Raw genomic sequence first — 20,142 nt, forward strand, 5'->3', positions numbered from 1 at the left:
TTCTCAGAATTACAAGGTAGGAGTTCCTGTGACATCAAATACAAAACAATGAACAACTTGCCTTTCTGTTTATCTAATTAGCACTCAAATGGTTAGGTATTCATTGAAATGCCCACTTTTGCTTTTATTATTCATTCAAAAGATGTAGGTATTGATGATATTGCCCATCCCTAATTGCCATGAAAATGTAATACTAAGCCATGTTCTTAAATTGCTGCGATCATTGAGGTGTAAGTAGTCCCACAATGTCATCAGGATTTTGATCCAGCAACACTGAAGGAATAACAATGTATTTCCAAGTCAGAATATGTGGTATTTGCAACTAGTGGTATTCGCTTGAATTTGCAGGCTTTGTCCTTCTAGATGACAGATGCCACCCCCTCTCCGGCCTATCACCCTCACCCTCACCTCCTTCCACCCATCGTATTCCCAGCGCCCCCTCCCCCAAATTCCCTCCCCCCAACCTTTTATCTCAGCCTGCTTGGCACACCAGCCTCATTCCTGAAGAAGGGCTTACGCCCGAAACGTCGATTCTCCTGCTCCTCGGATGCTGCCTGCTGTGTTTTTCCAGCACCACATATTTCAACTCTGGTACTCCAGCATCTGCAGTCCTCACTTTCCCCCAGTTATGGGTTTGGAATGTACTACTGAAGGAGCCTTGATGATTTTAATGCAGTACATCTTGTCGATGGTACACTTTGATAACACTGTGCATCGATGGTAAAAGGAATAAATATTGAGGGTGGTGGATAGGGTGCCTCTCAGGCAGGTTGCTTTGTCCTGGATGGTGTCAATCTTCTTCAGTATTGTTGGAGCTGCAATCATCCAGGCAACTGGATGAGAGTTCACCTCACATAGTGGTGAGGAGACAGGAGATGAGTTACTTGCTGCAGAACTCCTCGCCTCTTGTAGCTACAGTATTTATATGGATGGTCCATAAGGTGCAAACTAAGAGACAAACAAAGAATGACAGCCAAAGCTTTTGCCCAATACTTACAGAAGTCAACTTGGCACCCTAAAATGGCAGAAAAAAATTGCATCATAGTGTACTCTTAAACTGCAGTTTCAATGTTCAACATGTCAAAATCACTTCTGTCCCTTTCAATGTGAAATTGCTGATAGTGATGTGTTAGCCTTCTTGCCATTTTATATGGACAAAAATAATCTGAAATGTAAAATTTCAAATCATGAGAAATAGTGTGTGGTGAAAAACAAAAGAATATCTTAATTTTGAATTATCAAAAATTGTTTTGTTTTATTCACAAAAGCTTCAAGTTACCCACTATGGCACTTGGTGATCTCAGAAGTATGCATTTAATATATTGGTGGAGGCAGGTGGAGGCAAATCTCATTCCCTGCAATGCTTGCTCCATGACGTTTCTTTATTCATTCTGACGAGAGAAACAGCCAATCATGTCTCAATCCAGAGAGATCTTTAAGATCAGATTCAGCTACAATTCCTTCTTTGGATTCTATACTAATAATCTTTTTATTATTTAATATTTCCAGTTATATAAAGGATAGTAAAAACAGATGAATCCATATTATTCTGTAACTTCTGTGTTTTTAATGAGTAAATAGATGTCAGTTACAGTTTTTATTAAAACGCTAGCATTCTGGGCAGAATGTTTTGAAAACTTAAATTTTCAATCAGTCTAAGCCTGTCTAAAAGTTTACTCTCTGCAGGTAATGTGTTTAGAATTCAATTAGATTATATTTTCATTAATATTTCAAGATCCTTTCCTAGTCCACCATTTTCACCAGTAGTTCAAGAATCACAAAACTTTAAGATATAATTGAAAAGTCATCATTTAACTGGCAAATAAGCAGAAGAAACATGACAGTTGTCTGCAGTGAACCCATATCAATAGTATAAGCGAAAGTGAGGACTGCAGATGCTGGAGATTAGAGTCGAGAGCATGGTGCTGGAAAAGCACAGCAAGTCAGGCAGCATCTGAGGAGCAGGAGAATCAACATTTTGGGCAAAAGCCCTTCATTTGGAATGAGATTGTGAGCCAAAGGGGTAGTGAGATAAATGGAGGGGATGAGGCTGGGGGAAGGGAGCTGACAGTGCAATAGGTAGATGGAGGTGGGGGTAATGTGAGAGGAGGAGAACTTCTTCAAGGTAGGCATCTTTGGAAGTGACTTAACAGTGAGGTTAAAATCAACTAGGAGACAGTGAGGACTGCAGATTAGCGGTGACAGTGTCAGGCAGCATCCGAGTTGAGAGGAGGAGAACTTCTTCAAGGTAGGCATCTCCTCCTCTCAACTACCTATCACACTTCACCTATCACCTTCTGCCCAGCCCCATCTCCCTCCCATTTATCTCACCACCCCTAGGCTCACAGTCTCATTCCTGATGAATGAGAATTATTGAATCACTACAGTGTGGCCAACAAGTCCACACCAACCCTCCGAAGAGTAACCCACCCAGACCCATTCCCCTACCCTGCTACTCCACATTTCCCCTGACTAATGTACCTAATCTACACATCCCAGAACATGTAGTACCCAAAATAAGACCCCTCATGTAAGCAAGTCAAACATCACAATTCAACTTGGCTATTGCCTGATTAATGGTAGAATTTAGCTACAGTTTCAACCAATAGTATTGTTTCTGATATCCAGGGTTCAATCCTTGTGCAGTGTTGTTCTTTGAAGTTCTGTTGTTGGAGAGTTCTGATATTAGATTCTTATACAATTTCTCATTCTTCGGGTCTATACTGTGACACTATTGATCTTTTTGATTCTTTCTTCTAAAATATTGATTACTCCTCTAGAAAAATTGAGTCTGCAGCTTGCTTCTTATCAGAGGTAGCTTCTTTGTTCCTTTTTTACATTTGACATTGACTATCTGTTTGAAGACACAGCTTCCCTGTGACTAACTTCTTAAATTCTTCTGCAGGGCAATCATTTGTGGCATAAAGCAGCCAGTTATCAAGCAGACATCAAAGTAATTTTGTTCATGTAGGTTTGACTCCTCCTTCTCCCAAACATGGCTAATTGCTTTCAACTCCTATATATGCCTGTCTTTTTTCCCTTAATAATTTATTGCAGCCGGAGTCATTGCTGCTTCTTTCAATTTGCGAACAGTTATTAAAGATCTGAAGTGTTTAATATCACAATGCTAATTGTGATTATGTCCAATGTTGTCAGTGGTGTCTCTGCACACCCTCATATGGAGAATACTGGGGAAGGATTTGTAGCCTGTTGAACAGCATCATGAACACTCTCAGTGGCCAACAAGTCCTTGTGTGGGACATGAACCTGGGATTGTGTCCCAGAGGTATGAATGGTATTATTGCATCACAAAATTCCCAAAGTATTTACAAGTTGTTATTGTGTATTTATTACTGTTTTTTATGTAAAGTGACACACATTGATTATTGGTGCCGGTATTATGACAAGAGAGGAGCCGAGAGACCTTGAAAGTGAATTGGCTTATTGTTGGGAGCAACACTCTACCTACTGACTTCTACGGAAGTGAGTTCCAGGCAGAAAAGCCCATGGGTCACCTCTCTTAAATGGTCAGTTAAAGCAGGTAACAGTCTCTTACAGCCTTAGCTGCAAGTTAGCTAGCTCCAAGTGGCCTGCCAATATGCAGTTGACACAGCTCATTAAATGGTACAGGCTTCATGTCATCTTGGAGCATTGGAAGGGGGTCCTTCAATCTGCAATAATTTCAGCATGATCGAGAGCTGAAACATGGAAGAGGAAAGAGACCACCAACAGCCACACTATGCCCTCAATTTCAACTTCTATGGCCTCCCTCTTCCCACAGCCCCATTCCTTAAAACTGACCCCCAACAACAACAACACCACCAATATTGACCTGTTCCCTGGGTTGCTCATTGATCCTGATGTCTCAGCCGCAGGCACGGCCTGTTGTGCTGCACATGCTTGAGCTGCCATTCTCTAATTGGTCCCCATTTCTAGATGGACAAGATATCATATCCCATGGCCCTTCAATGGGAATTCTGTTTAAATAACTTGAGTATTTCCTAATCAGTCTATTCAAAGATGTTATTACATGCCTTTGGAGTAGATGGAACTTGAACCCAGGCCTCCTGACTCAGAGGTAGGGACACTACCATGACATTATGAGTTATTTTTAAATACTTTAGTGGGAGAAGATCCAGTGGATCCTCTATCTGAGAGTGCGTGCATATGTCTCAATGCCTTTTTTAGGCAATACATGAGACAAACCCATAAAATCCCACCTAATGTGTGGCTGCAGCATGTGTTAAGAAGGAAAAGAATATTTAACAAATGACAGAATATGAGGCTATTAAAAGATTAATTGCTTAGTAAGGATATAATAGTTTTATATTTTACCTTTTACATTACAGTAGATGGTAAACTGTTGCATTGAGAGGAATGCATCTGAACATTAATCCTTCCTAACCTTCGGACATTGACAGAAGAGACTGTTGGGAAGGCACTGTTTCGAGTGTATGGCAGATGTTTTCCATATACTTGCTTCAAATTCTAGACACTGTAGAAGAAATGGTTAAAGACCATTTTTTAAACTACTGAGTAGACAAGGGGACAAAACAAATAGCACACAAAAAATGTTGCCATTTTTGCATTGATTTCAGCCAAAGTAAAAGATCTATTTGTAGCCATTGAGTAATTGCTAACAGAATTTTCCATCCACTGATAAAGACAATTAACCCTCTTGAAGTTCTACCTATGTTTCTGTATTAGTATTGCCCACTTGTACCTACTCTAGTTTAGCAATTCCATTTGACAATAATTTGAATGGTACCAATCTATTCATTCTCAAGCACTATCTGATCTGAAATTTCATACGTAAGTTAGCCTCAAGATGCAGATCATTGTACAGTTTGTAAATCATATCTATTTGATGCAGCCTGATATCTGTCACTCACATCCTGACATAGATTTGAGAAATTCAAAATATGAAAAAGAAAATTAGCTCTTTTTTAGCAAAACTAAGGATTGCAATTTATTAATAAATATCAGCTGATTAGTATTTAAATATCACCATTTATTTTAATCTTTCATTTATAGACACAATATTTTAGAATGTGAGGAACTTGTGTGTGAGTATAGTCTGGTGTCTCACCAGACTTTAACACAGAATGGTAAGATGTTAGTACACACTGGTACTTCCCTGATCATCTATATCTCTGCCATTATCAGTAGATAAACTGGCATATTTCTTGTGTGTTTAGAAAATCTGTTGCAGTAAAATATTGGCACATATTGACTAATTTAACATGAGAAAGAAATAATTACTTTCTTCCCTCTACTCCAAATAGAATAGTCATTCAGCAAAGACCTGGGCTGGTTTGGACCATTGAAAGATGGAAACACATGCCCTCAAGTCTAGGAAAGTGAATTTGCAGCTGACCACAGGACCTTGGGATTATACAAGTTGAAGTTGATGAGTGTTTCTGCACCTCTCTTTCACAATTCAATGATCCTGCTGCAAATGTGTGCATTTCAGTCAAAGAAATTGGGTTGCATTTGGTTCTGATGTCACTTGGGGTCAATAGTTTGCTGCCACTGTCACCAAACCTCACATGAAGTTTCAATGTACCAGAAGATACACAATCACCACAGAGTCAGCCCTGGAAGAGGTCAGGTCTTCAGGAAAGCTGGGGGGGAGAAAAAGTCCTTCAAATGGCAAAGAGTTTAATGTGGGAATGACAGAAATGTATGAGTTCTTACAAATATCAGAATGGAGTTAGTAAACTGCTAGAAATACTTTTGAACATATTGTGGTAAACGGTCTGATTTTGTAGTGATGAAAAGCAACTGCACATTAATGACTATGTTAATTCTATTCTAGAATTTGCCTTAAAAAAAAAATCAGTTTTTCAAAATATATCACATTATTTCCTGTCCTTAATGATTGTGATAAGAGCTTATCAGCAATCATACAATCTTAGAATAGAATCATCGAATCAAAGTGTGTGGAAAGAGGCCATTTGGCCCATCTAATCTGCACCAACACTCCGAGCGTCCCTCCTGGACTCAGCCCCCTACTTATTCCTGTAACCTCACATTTCCCATGGTTAATCTACTTGGCCTACATATCCCAGGACACTGGACAATTTACCATGGCCAATCCAGCTAACTAAAGGTCGAGGAAACAAGGATCATGCAGTTCTCTCGAGTGTTATAAAGTAGCCAGGAAGGAATTAAAGAATGGACTTAGGAGAGCTTGAAGGGGGCATGAAAAAGCCTTGGTGGGGGGATTAATGAAAGTCCCAAGGTGTTCTACATTATTGTGAGAAACAAGAGGATGGCCAGAGTGAAGGTAGGGCTGATCAGGGATAGTGGAGGGAACTTGTGCCTGGAGTCACAGGAGATAAGGGAGGTTCTTAATGAATACTTTGCTTCAGTATTCCCCAGTGAGAGTGACCTTGTCATTTGTGAGGACAGTATGAAACAGGCTGATATGCTTGAACAGGTTGATGTTAAGAAGGAAGATGTGCTGGAAATTTTGAAAAACGTGAGGGTAAATAACTTCCCGGGCTAGGTGGGATATACCAAAGGTTACTACAGGAAGTAAGGGCAGAGATTACTCCGCCTTTGGCAATGATCTTTGCATTCTCACTGTCCACTGGAGTAATACCAGATGGCGGTGGCAAATGTTATTCTCTTGTTCTAGAAAGGGAATAGGGATAATCCTGGGAATTACAGACCAGTCAGTTTTACGTCAGTGGTCGGCAAATTATTGGAGAGGCTTCTGAGAGACAGGATTTATGATTATTTGGAAAACCGTAGTTTGATTAGAGGTAGTCAGCATGGCTTTGTGAGGGGCAGGTCTTTTGAGGATGTGACAAAACACATTGAAGGTAGAGCCATGGATGTGGTATATATGGAATTTAGCAAGGCATTTGTTAAGGTTCCCCATGATAGGCTCATTCAGAAAGTAAGGAGCGATGAGATACAGGGACATTTGGCTGCCTGGATACAGAATTAGCTAGCCCAGAGCAGACAGGGGTGGTAATAGATGGAGAGCATTCAGCCTGGAGCTCTGTGACCAGTGGTGTTCTACAGGGTTCTGTTCTGGGATCTCTGCTGTTTGTGATATTTATAAATGATTTGGATGAGGAAGTGGAAGGGTGGATGAGTACGTTTTCTGATGACATGAAGGTTGATGGTAGATAATGTGGAGGGCTGTTGTAGGTTGCAACAGGACTCTGACAGGACGTAGAGCTGAGCTGAGAAATGGCAGATGGAGTTCAACATGGAAAAGTGTGAAATGATTCTTTTTGGAATGTCAAATGTGAATGCAGATTACTGGGTTAAAGGCAGGATTCATGGCAGTGTGAAGGAACAGAGGGATCTTGGGGTCCATGTCCATAGATCCTCAAAGTTGTCACCCAAGCTGATAGGGCTGTTAAGAAGGCGTATGGAGTATTGGCTTTCATTAGGAGGGAGATTGAGTTTGAGTTGCGAAATTATGCCTCAGCTCAATCAAGCCTTGGTTAAATCACACTTGGAATATTGTGTTCAGTTCTGGTCACGACATTATAGGAAGGCTGTGGAAGCTTCAGAGATGGTGCAGAGGAGATTCACCAGGATGTTGCCTAGATTGGGGGAAGCATCATATGAGGAAAGGTTGAGGGAGCTAGGGCTTTCCTCATTTGGAGCAAAAAAGGATGAGAGATCAAAGAAGTAACAAAACGGATTGATGAGGGCAGAGCAGTGGACACGATCGAAATGGACTTCAGTAAGGCGGTCTACAAGGTTCCCATGGTAGACTGGTTAGCAAGATTAGATTGCATGGAATACTGGGAGAACTAGCCATTTGGACACAGAACTGGCTCAAAGATAGAAGGCAGAGGGTGATGGTGGAGGGTTGCCTTTCAGACTGGAGGCCTGTGACCAGTGATATGTCACAAGGATCGATGCTGGGTCCACTGCTTTTTGTGATTTACATAAATGATTTGGATGTGAACGTAGGAGGAATAGTTGGTAAGTTTGCAGATGACACCAAAATTGGAGGTGTAGTAGACATAGAACATAGAACATAGAACAATACAGCACAGAACAGGCCCTTTGGCCCCCGATGTTGTGCCGAACATTTGTCCCAGCTTAAGCACCCATCCATGTACCTATCCAATTGCCGCTTAAAGGTCACCAAAGATTCTGACTCTACCACTCCCACAGGCAGCGCATTCCATGCCCCCACCACTCTCTGGGTAAAGAACCCACCGCTGACATCTCCCCTATACCTTCCACCCTTCACCTTAAATTTATGTCCCCTTGTAACACTCTGTTGTACCCGGGGAAAAAGTTTCTGACTGTCTACTCTATCTATTCCCCTGATCATCTTATAAGCCTCTATCAAGTCACCCCTCATCCTTCGCCGTTCCAACGAGAAAAGGCCGAGAACTCTCAACCTATCCTCGTACGACTTCCTCTCCATTCCAGGCAACATCCTGGTAAATCTTCTCTGCACCCTCTCCAAAGCTTCCACGTCTTTCCTAAAGTGAGGCGACCAGAATTGCACACAGTACTCCAAATGTGGCCTTACCAAGGTCCTGTACAGCTGCAACATCACTTCACGACTCTTGAATTCAATCCCTCTGGTAATGAACGATAATACTCCATAGGCCTTCTTACAAACTCTATCCACCTGAGTGGCAACCTTCAAAGATCTATGTACATAGACCCCAAGATCCCTCTGCTACCGTTAACCCTGTATTCCGCATTCTTGTTTGTCTTTCCAAAATGGACAACCTCACACATGGCAGGGTTGAACTAGTCATCTGCCACTCCTCAGCCCAGCTCTGCATCATATCTAAGTCCATTTGCAGCCGATATCTGCCCTCCTCGCTATCCACAACTCCACCAATCTTCGTATCTTCTGCAAATTTACTGACCCACCCTTCGTCTCCCTCATCTAAGTCATTAATAAAAATTTTTTAAAAAAACATTTTTTAAAAATTACAAACAGCAGAGGACCCAGGACTGATCCCTGCGGAACTCCACTTGTAACTGGGCTCCAGGCTGAATATTTACCATCTACCACCACTCTCTGACTTCGACCGGTTAGCCAGTTTTCTATCCAATTGGCCAAATTTCCCTCAATCCCATGCCTCCTGACAGTGAAGATTACCTCAAATTACAATGGGATCTTGATCTGATGGTCCAATGACCTGTGGAGTGGCAGTTTAATTTCGATAAATGTCAGGTGCTGCACTTTTTTTAGATTCCCTACAGTGTGGAAACTGGCCCTTTGGCCCAACAAGTCCACACCAACCCTCCGAAGAGTAACCCACCAAGACTTATTTTCCTACATAATGCACCTAACACTATGGGCAATTTAGCATGGCCAATTCACCTAACCTGCACATCTTTTGGAATGTGGGAGGAAACCGGAGCAGCCAGAGGAAACTGGAGCACCCAGAGGAAACCCACGCAGACACAGGGAGAATGTACAAACTCCACACAGACAGTCCCCGAGGCTGGAATTGAACCCAGGTCCCTGGCGCTGTGAGGTATCATGCCACCCTTTTGGAAAGGCAAATCAGAGCAGGGCTTACACACTTAATGGTAAGGTCCTAGGGAGTTGTTGAACAGACATCTTGGAGTGCAGGTAGTGGAGTCGTGGGTAGATAGGATAGTGAAGAAGGCGTTTGGTATGCTTTCCTTTATTGGTCAGAGTATTGAGTACAGGAGTTGGGAGGTCACGTTGCAGCTGTACAGGATATTGATTAGGCCACTTTTGGAATATTATGTGCAATTCTGGTCTCCTTCTTATCAGAAGGATGTTGTAAAACTTGAAAGGATTGAGAAATGATTTACAAGGATTTTGCGAGGCTTGGAGGATTTGAGCTACAGGGAGAGGCTGAACAGGCTGGGGCTGTTTTCCCTGGTGCGTCGGAGGCTGAGCAGTGTCCTTATTGAGGTTTATAAAATTAGAAGGGGCATGGAGAGGGTAAATAGGCAAAGTCTTTTTCCCTGGGGTGGGCGGTGTCCAGAACCAGATGGCATAGTTTTACAGTGAGCGGGGAAAGATTTAAAAGAGATCTAAGGAACAACTTTTCCATACAAAAGGTGGTGCATATATGAAATGAGCTGCCAGAGGAAATGGTGGAGGCTAATTACAGCATTTAATGGGTATACGAATAGGAAGGGGTTAGAGGGATGTGGACCAAGTGCTGGCAAATGGGACTAGATTAGGTTAAAATATCTGATCAGCATGGTAGAGTTGGACCGAAGGGCCTGTTTCTGTGCTGTACATCTTTATGCCTCTATGACTTGGTAGAGGTGTACAAGATGATGAAAGCCATAGATAGAATGGGTAGCCAGAGACTTTTTCCCAGGGTGGAAATATCTAACACAAGGGGGCATAGTTTTAATGTGATTTGAGGAAGATTTTGGGGGAGATGTCAGAGGTAGGTTCTTTACACAGAGTGATGGTGCGTGGAATGCCTTGCCAGCAGTGGTAGTAGAATCAGAGATATTAGGGACATTTAAGAGACTCTTTTATAGGCACATGGATGATAATAAAATGTAGGGCATGTAGGTTAGTTTGATCTTAAAGCAGGACAAAAGGCCTGCACAACATCAAGAGCCGAAAGGCCTGTACTGTGCTGTACTGTTCTGTGTTCTATGTTTAACTTGCACATCTTTGGACTGTGGGAGGAAACCAGAACACTCAGCAGAACCCCATGCAACACTGGGAGAATGTGCAAACTCCGCACAGTCAACCGAGGCTAGAATCAAACCCAGGTCCCTGGTGCGGTGAGGCAGCAGTGCTAACCACTGAGTACTAAGAGTTGGTACAATGTAGTTTTGTTTGAATTTCAAGTTTTTAAGTTTATAATCTCCAATGTTTATTATGTGCAGTAAAGGCGACACTGAAAGGTGAGCTTATTCTACTAGCAGACTTAACAAGTCATTATTACTTCAGAATTGCAGGTACACTGAACTTTTGCTGAAATCCAATTCAGTCAGAGGTGTTACTTGAAGGTAGGCTTCACAAATGAGTTCTGCACAAAATTCTTGCCCTATTTAGTGGCTGCTTCCATCATGAAACAACACACCACATATTGTTGCTGCAAGTGAATTCCATCAGATTCAAATAGGACCTCTCCCAGATAAAATGATCCTTCCTGAATTGTTCAGGAAAACAACAGAATATTATCAGAAGACCTCAAGGGGTTAGTTATAATTTGACTTTCGTTTTTGTTAAGAGACTATCGCGGACTCTGCATGCTCACTTGAAAAACCAAGTAATTGTAAATCATTGCTTACCACATGGGATTAGTTTATTCTGCACAAGTAGAGAATAATATCTGAACCGGTTGTGAGAAAGTTCATTGTTTTCTCTTGGTGGAACACAAAGTCTTACTAGACCTAACTGTTTGGATGAGGGAATAAGTTTTCTTAAACATTCAAAACTCTTAACAAATTGACCCTTAATTTAGAACTCCACTTGTGGTTCTGGAATAAATCAAATGAAGGAAGGCCAAGTAACTTTTAATCTCAACTGTAAATTCCTTACATATGTGCAAGCACGCTACAGTACACATTTGCTTAATTGCCTTTATATAAATACTTGCTTTCTCTTAGCATTAATTTTTACTTGCGGGATGTTTCTTTCTCCCATTTTAGTGTTGCTCGTCTGGAACCAGAGCCTCTTGCTGTTTTCAGCAGACTCACTGAAATATGCTGCAAAGTGATTTTAACCATGGGGTAATCGCATTATTGTGATTCAATCCTCACCTCACATGCACACATACGCATACACCTCAGGAGCAACGTGGATCACTGAATAACAGTATTTTTGGAAGGGCAATTCCTCGATTTTATGTGCCCTGCCAATTTTTTAATCTCAAAATGACTGAGGCTTGTTGTAGAACCTCTGTCTGATTAGCTGGAATCAGTTAAAATGATTCTGGTTTGCAGGGCTCATTTAGTTACAAACACATTAATCTCAAAGAAAGGTGGGAAATCTGAAATAAAAGAATCTGAAAATGCTGGAAATATTTTGCAGCTCCAGCAGCATCAATGGAGAGAAAATGGCCACAACCTGAAACGTTACCTCTGCCTCTCTCTTCACAGATGCCATTGGATCCACTGACTATTTCCAACATTTTCTGTTTTTTATTAAATTTGATATCACTTCTGTACGTTCAAATTGGAGTGTCAAGAAATTACTCTTTTTAAAAGCAACTTAGACTAGAGTTTTAAAACATATTCTTGGTTTTTGGGATACTTAGTTAATTATACATCAAAAATTCACTGATTTGCTTGTTTTAAATACAAGTCATAGAATCATAGAGATGTACAGCATAGAAACAGATCCTTCAGTCCAACTCATCCATGCTGACCAGATAGCCTAAATAAATCTAATTCCATTTGCCAGCACTTGGCCCATATCCCTTTAAACCCTTCCTATTCATATACCCATCCAGGTGCCTTTTAAATGTTGTAATTGTTTCAATCTCCACCACTTCCTCTTGCAGCTCATTCCATACATGCACCACCCTCTGCATGAAAACGTTGCCCCTTAGGTCCCTTTTAAATTTTTCCTCTCTCACCTTAAACTTACGCCCTGTAGTTTTTGACTCCTCAACCCCAAGGAAAATACCTTGTTTTTATCCTATCCATGCCATTCTTGATTTTATAAACATTTATAACGTCACCCCTCAGCCTCTGACAATTGGGAAAATAGCCCCAGAATTCAGCCTCTCTCTATAGCTCAAATCTTCCAACCTGGCAACATCCTTGTAAATCTTTTCTGAACCCTTTCAGATTTCACAACATTCTTCCTACATGAGAGAGACCAGAATTGCACGCAGTATTCCAAGTGTAAATGTTTACTGTAAATTTGAATTAAGTTCATGCAGGTTATGTAATGTATGGTTTTGAATATCTGCACATTGTACAGTAGTGTAATTAAAATCTGAATAAGCCCAGTGCCATACAAATGACAGAAGCTATCTGTAAGATTCTGGTGTGCCAATGTGCTAATAACACAAAACAGAACCTCGTCAGGAACTAATTGCAGTGGAACAATCTGCAAATGCGCTGCTATTTTGAGAAGCCTGGTTTAAATGGCCTTAAAAGGGGAAATTTCTAAAGACTTCTAAAGAGTAACTCATAGTATTTCTCCACTGTTCTTTCAAGTGACACTTGAACCTGAATAACACCTATCACAGTGACCTGCCATCAATCCAAACTCTCCCTCCAGCACATCAGGTTGTAACCCTGCAGCTCACAGTGCTACTTTGCTGTCTGAACCTCTGAGTTAGTAGATAATGTACTGTTTCATTTAGTGAAACAGCCTCAGGCATGTAAGATCAGGCACTAATATATATATACATACAGAAAATCAATTTAAACACATTTTTGACAGACTTCAGATGTATCAGCAATGACACTGGTCAGAACAAAATGACAGCATTCCACATTGAGGCAACTTTCTTAACCAAAACACAGCCACATCAGGTTTGGGTGAGTGCAGGAAGGTTGTTGGGGTGGGGGAGGGGGGAGCTGTTACAGCATGCCATCTTGCTAATACCGGCAGATAAGATGCAAAATGACTGTCCCATCTAGAAGCCACTAAGCCAATTAAGAAGCCAACTAAGTTCTTTTTCTGGTTGGTAAGATGTAACTGGTACAGCACCACAGAGGTTAATTCCGAAGTTGAGGGGTTGAGATTAAGTAGTTTAAGCTTTTACTGTCTGGAGTTTAGAGAAATAAGAGACTAATTGAGGTATATAACATCCTAATGAGCACTAAAAGAATAGATCTAGAAAGGATATTTCCTCATGTGAAGCAATCTAGAATGAGAGGTCTTAGTTTTAGTATAAGAGGTACTAGATTTAAATCAGAAATGAATCGAAATTACTTTTTGCAAAGGGTTGTGAAACTGTGGAGTGCACTAGCCCAGAGTGCAATGGATGCTAGGACACTGAATAAGTTTAAGAAGGAGATAGACAAATCTTTAATTAATAGTAAGTTGAAAGGTTACAGGGAGAGGGCAAAATTCTGTAGTTGAGGTCAGGTGATCTTTTTGAATGGAGGAGCATTCAATAGAATTAAAGGGCCAAATTGCACACTGTTGCTCCTAATTCTTGTGTCCTGACCCACTGTTTGCTGGCATTTTACATTAATGATGCGCAAATCTAGCAGGTGAGGAGACTACCAGCTGAATCCTAGCTGCCTCCCGGCCTCTCTCCAATTCAGGCATTCTTTGGCCTATGGAGGTGTTCCCTCACAACAAATAAAGTTACCTGCCCTCACCAACCCCCTCTTTGGGGCCTTTCTGATTATCTTCAGAGACCATAGACTCCACTTATCAACATTTAAGAGTGCCACTGTCAATCCATTGCATGCTTTTCTTCTCTGAGCAGTCCCAGCATTGGCCACTTCTCCTGATGGCGCAACTGAGCCACCACAGCTCAGTTATTTTCTGGCAATCTCCCTGGCAGCAACCAGTTGATTGAGTGCAACTGACAAAATGCTTCTCTGAGTTGCCACCATCACCGCCGCCCACCTTTAGCCCCTATTGTGAAGACTGAATTCAGCCCATTAACTCTGCATTGAGAGGTATAACATTCAAAATTTCTTTTTTAACTTCATCCCAAATTCTTTAATACCCTCTCTTATTTCAGTGCCAGCTATGCTACTGTGGTGGAAAGTTCAAACCAGAAATTTCCTTTCCTGCAGAAATAATATGTAGATTCTTAAGCCTCTTATCTGTATGTACTTTCAATTTGTAGCTTTTCAACAGCATAAAAATTATTTCCATTTCTGATAACTACTTGACCTTGGGAGTCTGCTGTTGCTTCCAAGGCTTTCAGATATTCAAGGCATGTGAAATATTACAAGGGCACTTGTATACTATCTTGTCTATACCCACACATTTCAGTTTCCTATCCAGTTCCCATGCAGGGTTATCTGCTGAAAACAGACTGAACAATCCAGACACTGATTAGCTATTTCAAAATGTTGTGGCTTACCATTACACTATCATGATTGTTAGTTGAAAAATATCATTTCCCATAATACAATGTACTCAGTAATCATTTTTTCTTGAAAAACAAAATACAGCATAATAAACTAACAGAATTCCATCACCATCAAACATATAGCTAAATCTCTACTGCTCCCACAATTAACTATTCATTCTACTCTATTGTATTCATTCAGTTGTTATCCAATATTACAAAAATGTGTTTGTAGTACTCTTTTTTTGTGTGTTTATGCATATCCATGCAGATTGTTACTTTTCCATCCCAGTAAAAGAAAAAAGATTTCAAAAAATTAAAAGTCTAGTCTACAGTATCAAGTGCTAGCTATTATTGTGAAGTTATCTCAAATTTCAGTTTTTTTTTTAATTCTAGGCGCTGCAAGAACATTTCAATTTAAAATCAGATTAGATTGAGAATTATATACTTTTCAAATGTTAGATGTGTTGAAGCATTCACGAGGTGCAAAGTAATTACAAATGAGCTCCATTAGATGGTGCCAAAGTATAGAAAATTCACGGAGCTAGCCAGTGGATCCCTTTAAACCTTCAATTAATGCTCACACTAATATTGTTTGAAATAGCAGCAGACTGTACGAAACCAAAAGGTTTGCTTTATTTCATCAATGAAATAGGATTGATGTGTTTAGTCACATGCCAAATTTTTAACGACAACAGAAACTGTTGGAGAAACTTTTAAAGGTAATGGAGCTGTAGGTCTGGCAGTAACTATGAGAGAAAGCAGAATTATTGCTTTGATTCCAGAAATCCTGCACCCAAAATGTTGGCTCTGTTTGCTCTCCACAGATGATGCCAGACTTGCTGATGTTTGCCAGCAATTTCTGTTTTTGTTTCAGATTTCCAGCATCTACAGTTCTTTGGTTTTTGTCTGGTGCATCTTGGGCTTGTTTTCTTAATATAGTATAAAATGCAGCACAGGAAAGCCATGTTTAGTAGATGCCAGCAGCACTGGTGGAATTGGATCTCTTTAATAGAAGGACAATTTAAATTCCGCAAGCGTCAATCTTTTAGAGCATTCTCGGGAGTTCCACTGATGCACACTATTGGGACATTCAGATCTTACTGTTTGTCCAGTACATGCAAATTAAAAAGCTAGTTGCTAATGCCATTCCACTAGACCATGTCCTTTTAAACTGTCATATAATGGTGAGCAAACTGTAAGATGCATTGTGTTCTTCCCTAACTTTTCAATACTGGTTGAAAATGATCTTTGAAATTACTGTAGGGTTTATTGTCAATTTCCAATTCAGCATTTTGTGAAATCTAGACCTCGGAAGTGTCTTTTCATGCTTAGACACCAATGTTCAACATATTCATATGTTCTACCTTGTGCAGTACAGAAAAGAAACCTTGCACCAGAAATTTGTTGTTCCTAAACACTCAAAAATAATTGGTTTATTTGAAGTCACACATACCTGGGCCACTACCAGAGTTGTGCTAAATAAGCAGTATTGTCAGAATATTATTTCAAAAGTATCGCAATATTTTGTTTAAAAATGTGCAGATGGGTTATGTTAAAATTTTTAGATGGAATAATTGATTACTCTGAAACAATGCAATGCATTCATAAAGGAATATTTAATCAAAGCTGCATTGTCAGAGTTTGGGTGAGAAGTGTCAGATAATTGTTTTTTCACTTTCCGGGTTACACGAAGAGCCAGTATCTCTGTGGTACTGGTCAGGCACTTATATCAGACAATCAGATCTTTGAAGGAACTATTGCTTACCAGTCAGTGCCCATTACTCCAGTGGTTTGTTATTGGAAAAATGTAAAACAAGGATTGCAATTCAGAATATTTGGGGTTCAAGCCTTGTTTATTGTTGAGATAACTATTGTCCAAGAGGGTAGTGGCCATACTTCCACTTGAAGGTGAAATTAATGCTATTTTAAAACTTTTTTTTCTTTGGATGTGGACATTATTGGCTAGGTCTTATTGCCTATCTCTAATTGGCCAGAGGACTGTTGAGAATAAATCTGCTGTAGAACTAGAGTCAGATTAGACCAAACTAGGTAAGGATGGCAAACTTGCTTCTCCAACAGATATTAGTGAACCCGATCGGTATTTAAGACAGTTAACAGTAGTTATGTGTCACCATAAAACCAGATTTGATCTCAGCCCTGAGAAAGTTAGTTTGGGGATTCTGAGTTACTGGTCCAGTGATGTTGCCATGATGCCATCACCTCCCCCATTACAAATGTTGTAGCTGTTATGTCTAAACTGAGTAAGGGAGCATGGAATAAGAGCAACCTGACTGAAAACACCAAACTGCAAGTCTACCAAACCTGCATCCTCAGCACACTCTTCTTCAATGGTGGAACCTGGGTAATATATGCTAGGCAGGAGTAAAAAGGCTGACTGGTTTCCATCTTCACAGTGTCAGACATATCCTTAACATCTCTTGGCAGGGCAAGGTCACCAGTTTGGAGGTCCTGAAATGAGCTGATTCCCCCAGCATATTCTCATTGCTAAGCCAATGTCATCTGCACCAACTCAATCGCATTCACTGGATGGATAACGGCCAAATACTCAATTATTCTTTGTACAGTGAATGGGCTACTGAGACAAAACCTCTTGGCATCCACATCCCTACTTCAAGAACACTTGCAAGTGAGATATGACGATAGTGGGCATGGACACTGACAATTGAGAGACATTAGCTGACAGCTGTGACCTCTGAAGGTTGACTGTTTGAAACAGTGTTGGCATAGACAAACAGGAACAAGAAGACAGCCCAGAGAAAACCTACTCAGTTCATTGTCTCCTACTACAACAGATGTGGCCAAAACTGCTATGTCAGGTTGGAGTCCTGACACATCATCTGGCGATTGTTTCACCCAGCATTTATCAGCATAATGTAAACCATTATCTTGTGTGGTATTGGCTGCGACCTTTACAAAGATCATTACAAGGGCATACAAGTTATCTGGAGCAGCCTTAAAGGGAGGAGTCATCCTGCATCACTGCTGTTCATGTCTTTCATCTGTGAAACTTATACAAATACATTCATTCTTTACATTTAAAGATATAAACTAACTGCCATCAGAACGTCTTATTTGCGGAAGTGTCTAACATATTACACCTTCATGTGATCACATTTGCTGAACACAAGGAAAAAGCATTCCAAACATTTTCTAGCAAAGTGCTTGCACTGCTAGCTTTCTGTTGCAAGAACCATCATTACAAAATATGACATCAACATCAATGTATTATTTTGTATTTTCTTTTTGTTTAAAGTTCAAAGAGTTTAGTTGTTACTTGATATTTCTTAGTCCCATCTGGTCTGATCATCAGTCATTTATTCTCACTTTTATTCCACTGACTTGAGATTGTAGGTGCAAACTACGCTCTTCATGAAGCTATGAGGGTGAATTAACATTAATCAAGATTTCAGCCAATGTACATTCATCATTCACTCATTGGAATAATTTAGAATTGATTACTTCATTTAGTAAAAGGAAAAAGCAAAGTGCTGCATGAAATGTACATGAGACTTGAGCAAAATGCACTACTCTCAACCTCTGGATCAATAAATCAACAAAAATGAGGACAAAATTACCAGAATCATATTCCCTTGTTTTTCACGGTTTAAATGGCCCTGAGGCTCCATTCAGTCTCCATTTATACATATCTATGTATCATAGCAACCCATTTCTTCAGCCAAAAGCTCCTGTAAGGTGTATGATTCTTGCATTATTCAAAGAATGCTGCTTGTATTCTGCAAATTTAACATCACTGCAGTCTTTGCTTAGGTAGAATATCAGAAATGCACTACAAAATAAGCATAGGGAAATTGCAGGGAGAAGGTTAGGACTGAAGAAGCTGGAGATCAGAGTCCAAGGAGCAGGATGCTGCCTGATATACTGTGCTTTTCCAGCACCACATTCTCCATAGACAATTGCACACTGTTGGCAGGCAGCCAATAAGCATGAAAGCAGCCAGTATATGATCACACCAAAAAGTCATGTTCTAATGCTAAAAGCCAATTTTGGTAGCCCAGTGTAGAATTATTCACAAATTAATAATTTTTTTAAAAAGCCAAAATATGTCATCAGATCTCTATCAATAATTAAACATTATACCGGCAATTTGAGGCTGTAGTGTGGCTCAATGTTTCATAATTCACTTGTATTCTGAATGCTGGGATCACTGCCTCCAAATAGCATTTTCCTACTCTTTCATTAGGAGGGAGAAACATCTGCCTGAACACAAATTATCATTTCTGTTAGTCCGTAAAAGACCAGTTATTTCTTCACCACTTAAATTAGGTTGTCCCAGACAACCCCAGCCTTGTGTATATGTGGTTGCATGTTGTACAATCCACAGGACATAGAATTTGAAGCATTCGAGTTACATTACGGCTTGACTCTCCCTAAGTATTGAGGAGAAAGTGAGGTCTGCAGATGCTGGAGATCAGAGCCGGAGATGTGTTGCTGGAAAAGCTGAAGAAGGGCTTATGCCCGAAACGTCGATTCTCCTGTTCCCTGGATGCTGCCTGACCTGCTGCACTTTTCCCGCAACACATCTCCGGCTCTCCCTAAGTATTGTTTTATTCTCACATAAATGGAGTTTCAGATTTTTTTCTGTTCTCTTTCAGAATGTTATATCCTTAAGAAGTGAAAGGTAGTCCTTTTTTAAAGTGGTTGTTGACAGATGTTTTCTTCTTTTGCAGATCACAGGTGTTGTCCTATTGGCTGTTGGAGTATGGGGTAAACTCACCTTAGGTACTTATATCTCACTCGTCGCTGAGAATTCCACAAATGCCCCTTACGTACTCATTGGGACTGGCACTACCATTGTTGTCTTTGGCCTCTTTGGTTGTTTTGCAACATGTCGTGGAAGTCCATGGATGTTGAAACTCGTAAGTGACACACAGTTTTGCTGCATTGAACATGAGCATTGTACATACCTCGAAGCACTTTCATTGAACGGACAATTATTGGAGCTGTATATCACATTTGATAAAATCAATTTTGCAATTCTGTTCATCTGCTAATGTAATGAAATTTGAAACCAGTCATTCGTGCATCTTGGTAAAAACAATGACTGCAGATGCTGGAAACCAGATTCTGGATCAGTGGTGCTGGAAGAGCACAGCAATTCAGGCAGCATCCGAGGACAGGCAAAATCGACGTTTCGGACAAAAGCCCT

The 20,142-nt window shown here is 40.4% G+C and overlaps 1 protein-coding gene across 1 annotated transcript in view; it reads left to right on the forward strand.

Annotated features, from left to right (window-relative positions):
• The window catches only part of tspan7b (tetraspanin 7b), a 118,498-nt gene that overhangs the window by 82,023 nt on the left and 16,333 nt on the right, over positions 1-20,142 (forward strand). Inside the window, exon 2 of the mRNA XM_043700834.1 lies at positions 19,664-19,852. Coding sequence (XP_043556769.1) covers positions 19,664-19,852 — 189 coding nt within the window. The remainder of the gene's footprint in view (positions 1-19,663; positions 19,853-20,142) is intronic.

Source organism: Chiloscyllium plagiosum, chromosome 12 (assembly GCF_004010195.1).
Source record: "Chiloscyllium plagiosum isolate BGI_BamShark_2017 chromosome 12, ASM401019v2, whole genome shotgun sequence".
NCBI lineage: Eukaryota > Metazoa > Chordata > Chondrichthyes > Orectolobiformes > Hemiscylliidae > Chiloscyllium > Chiloscyllium plagiosum.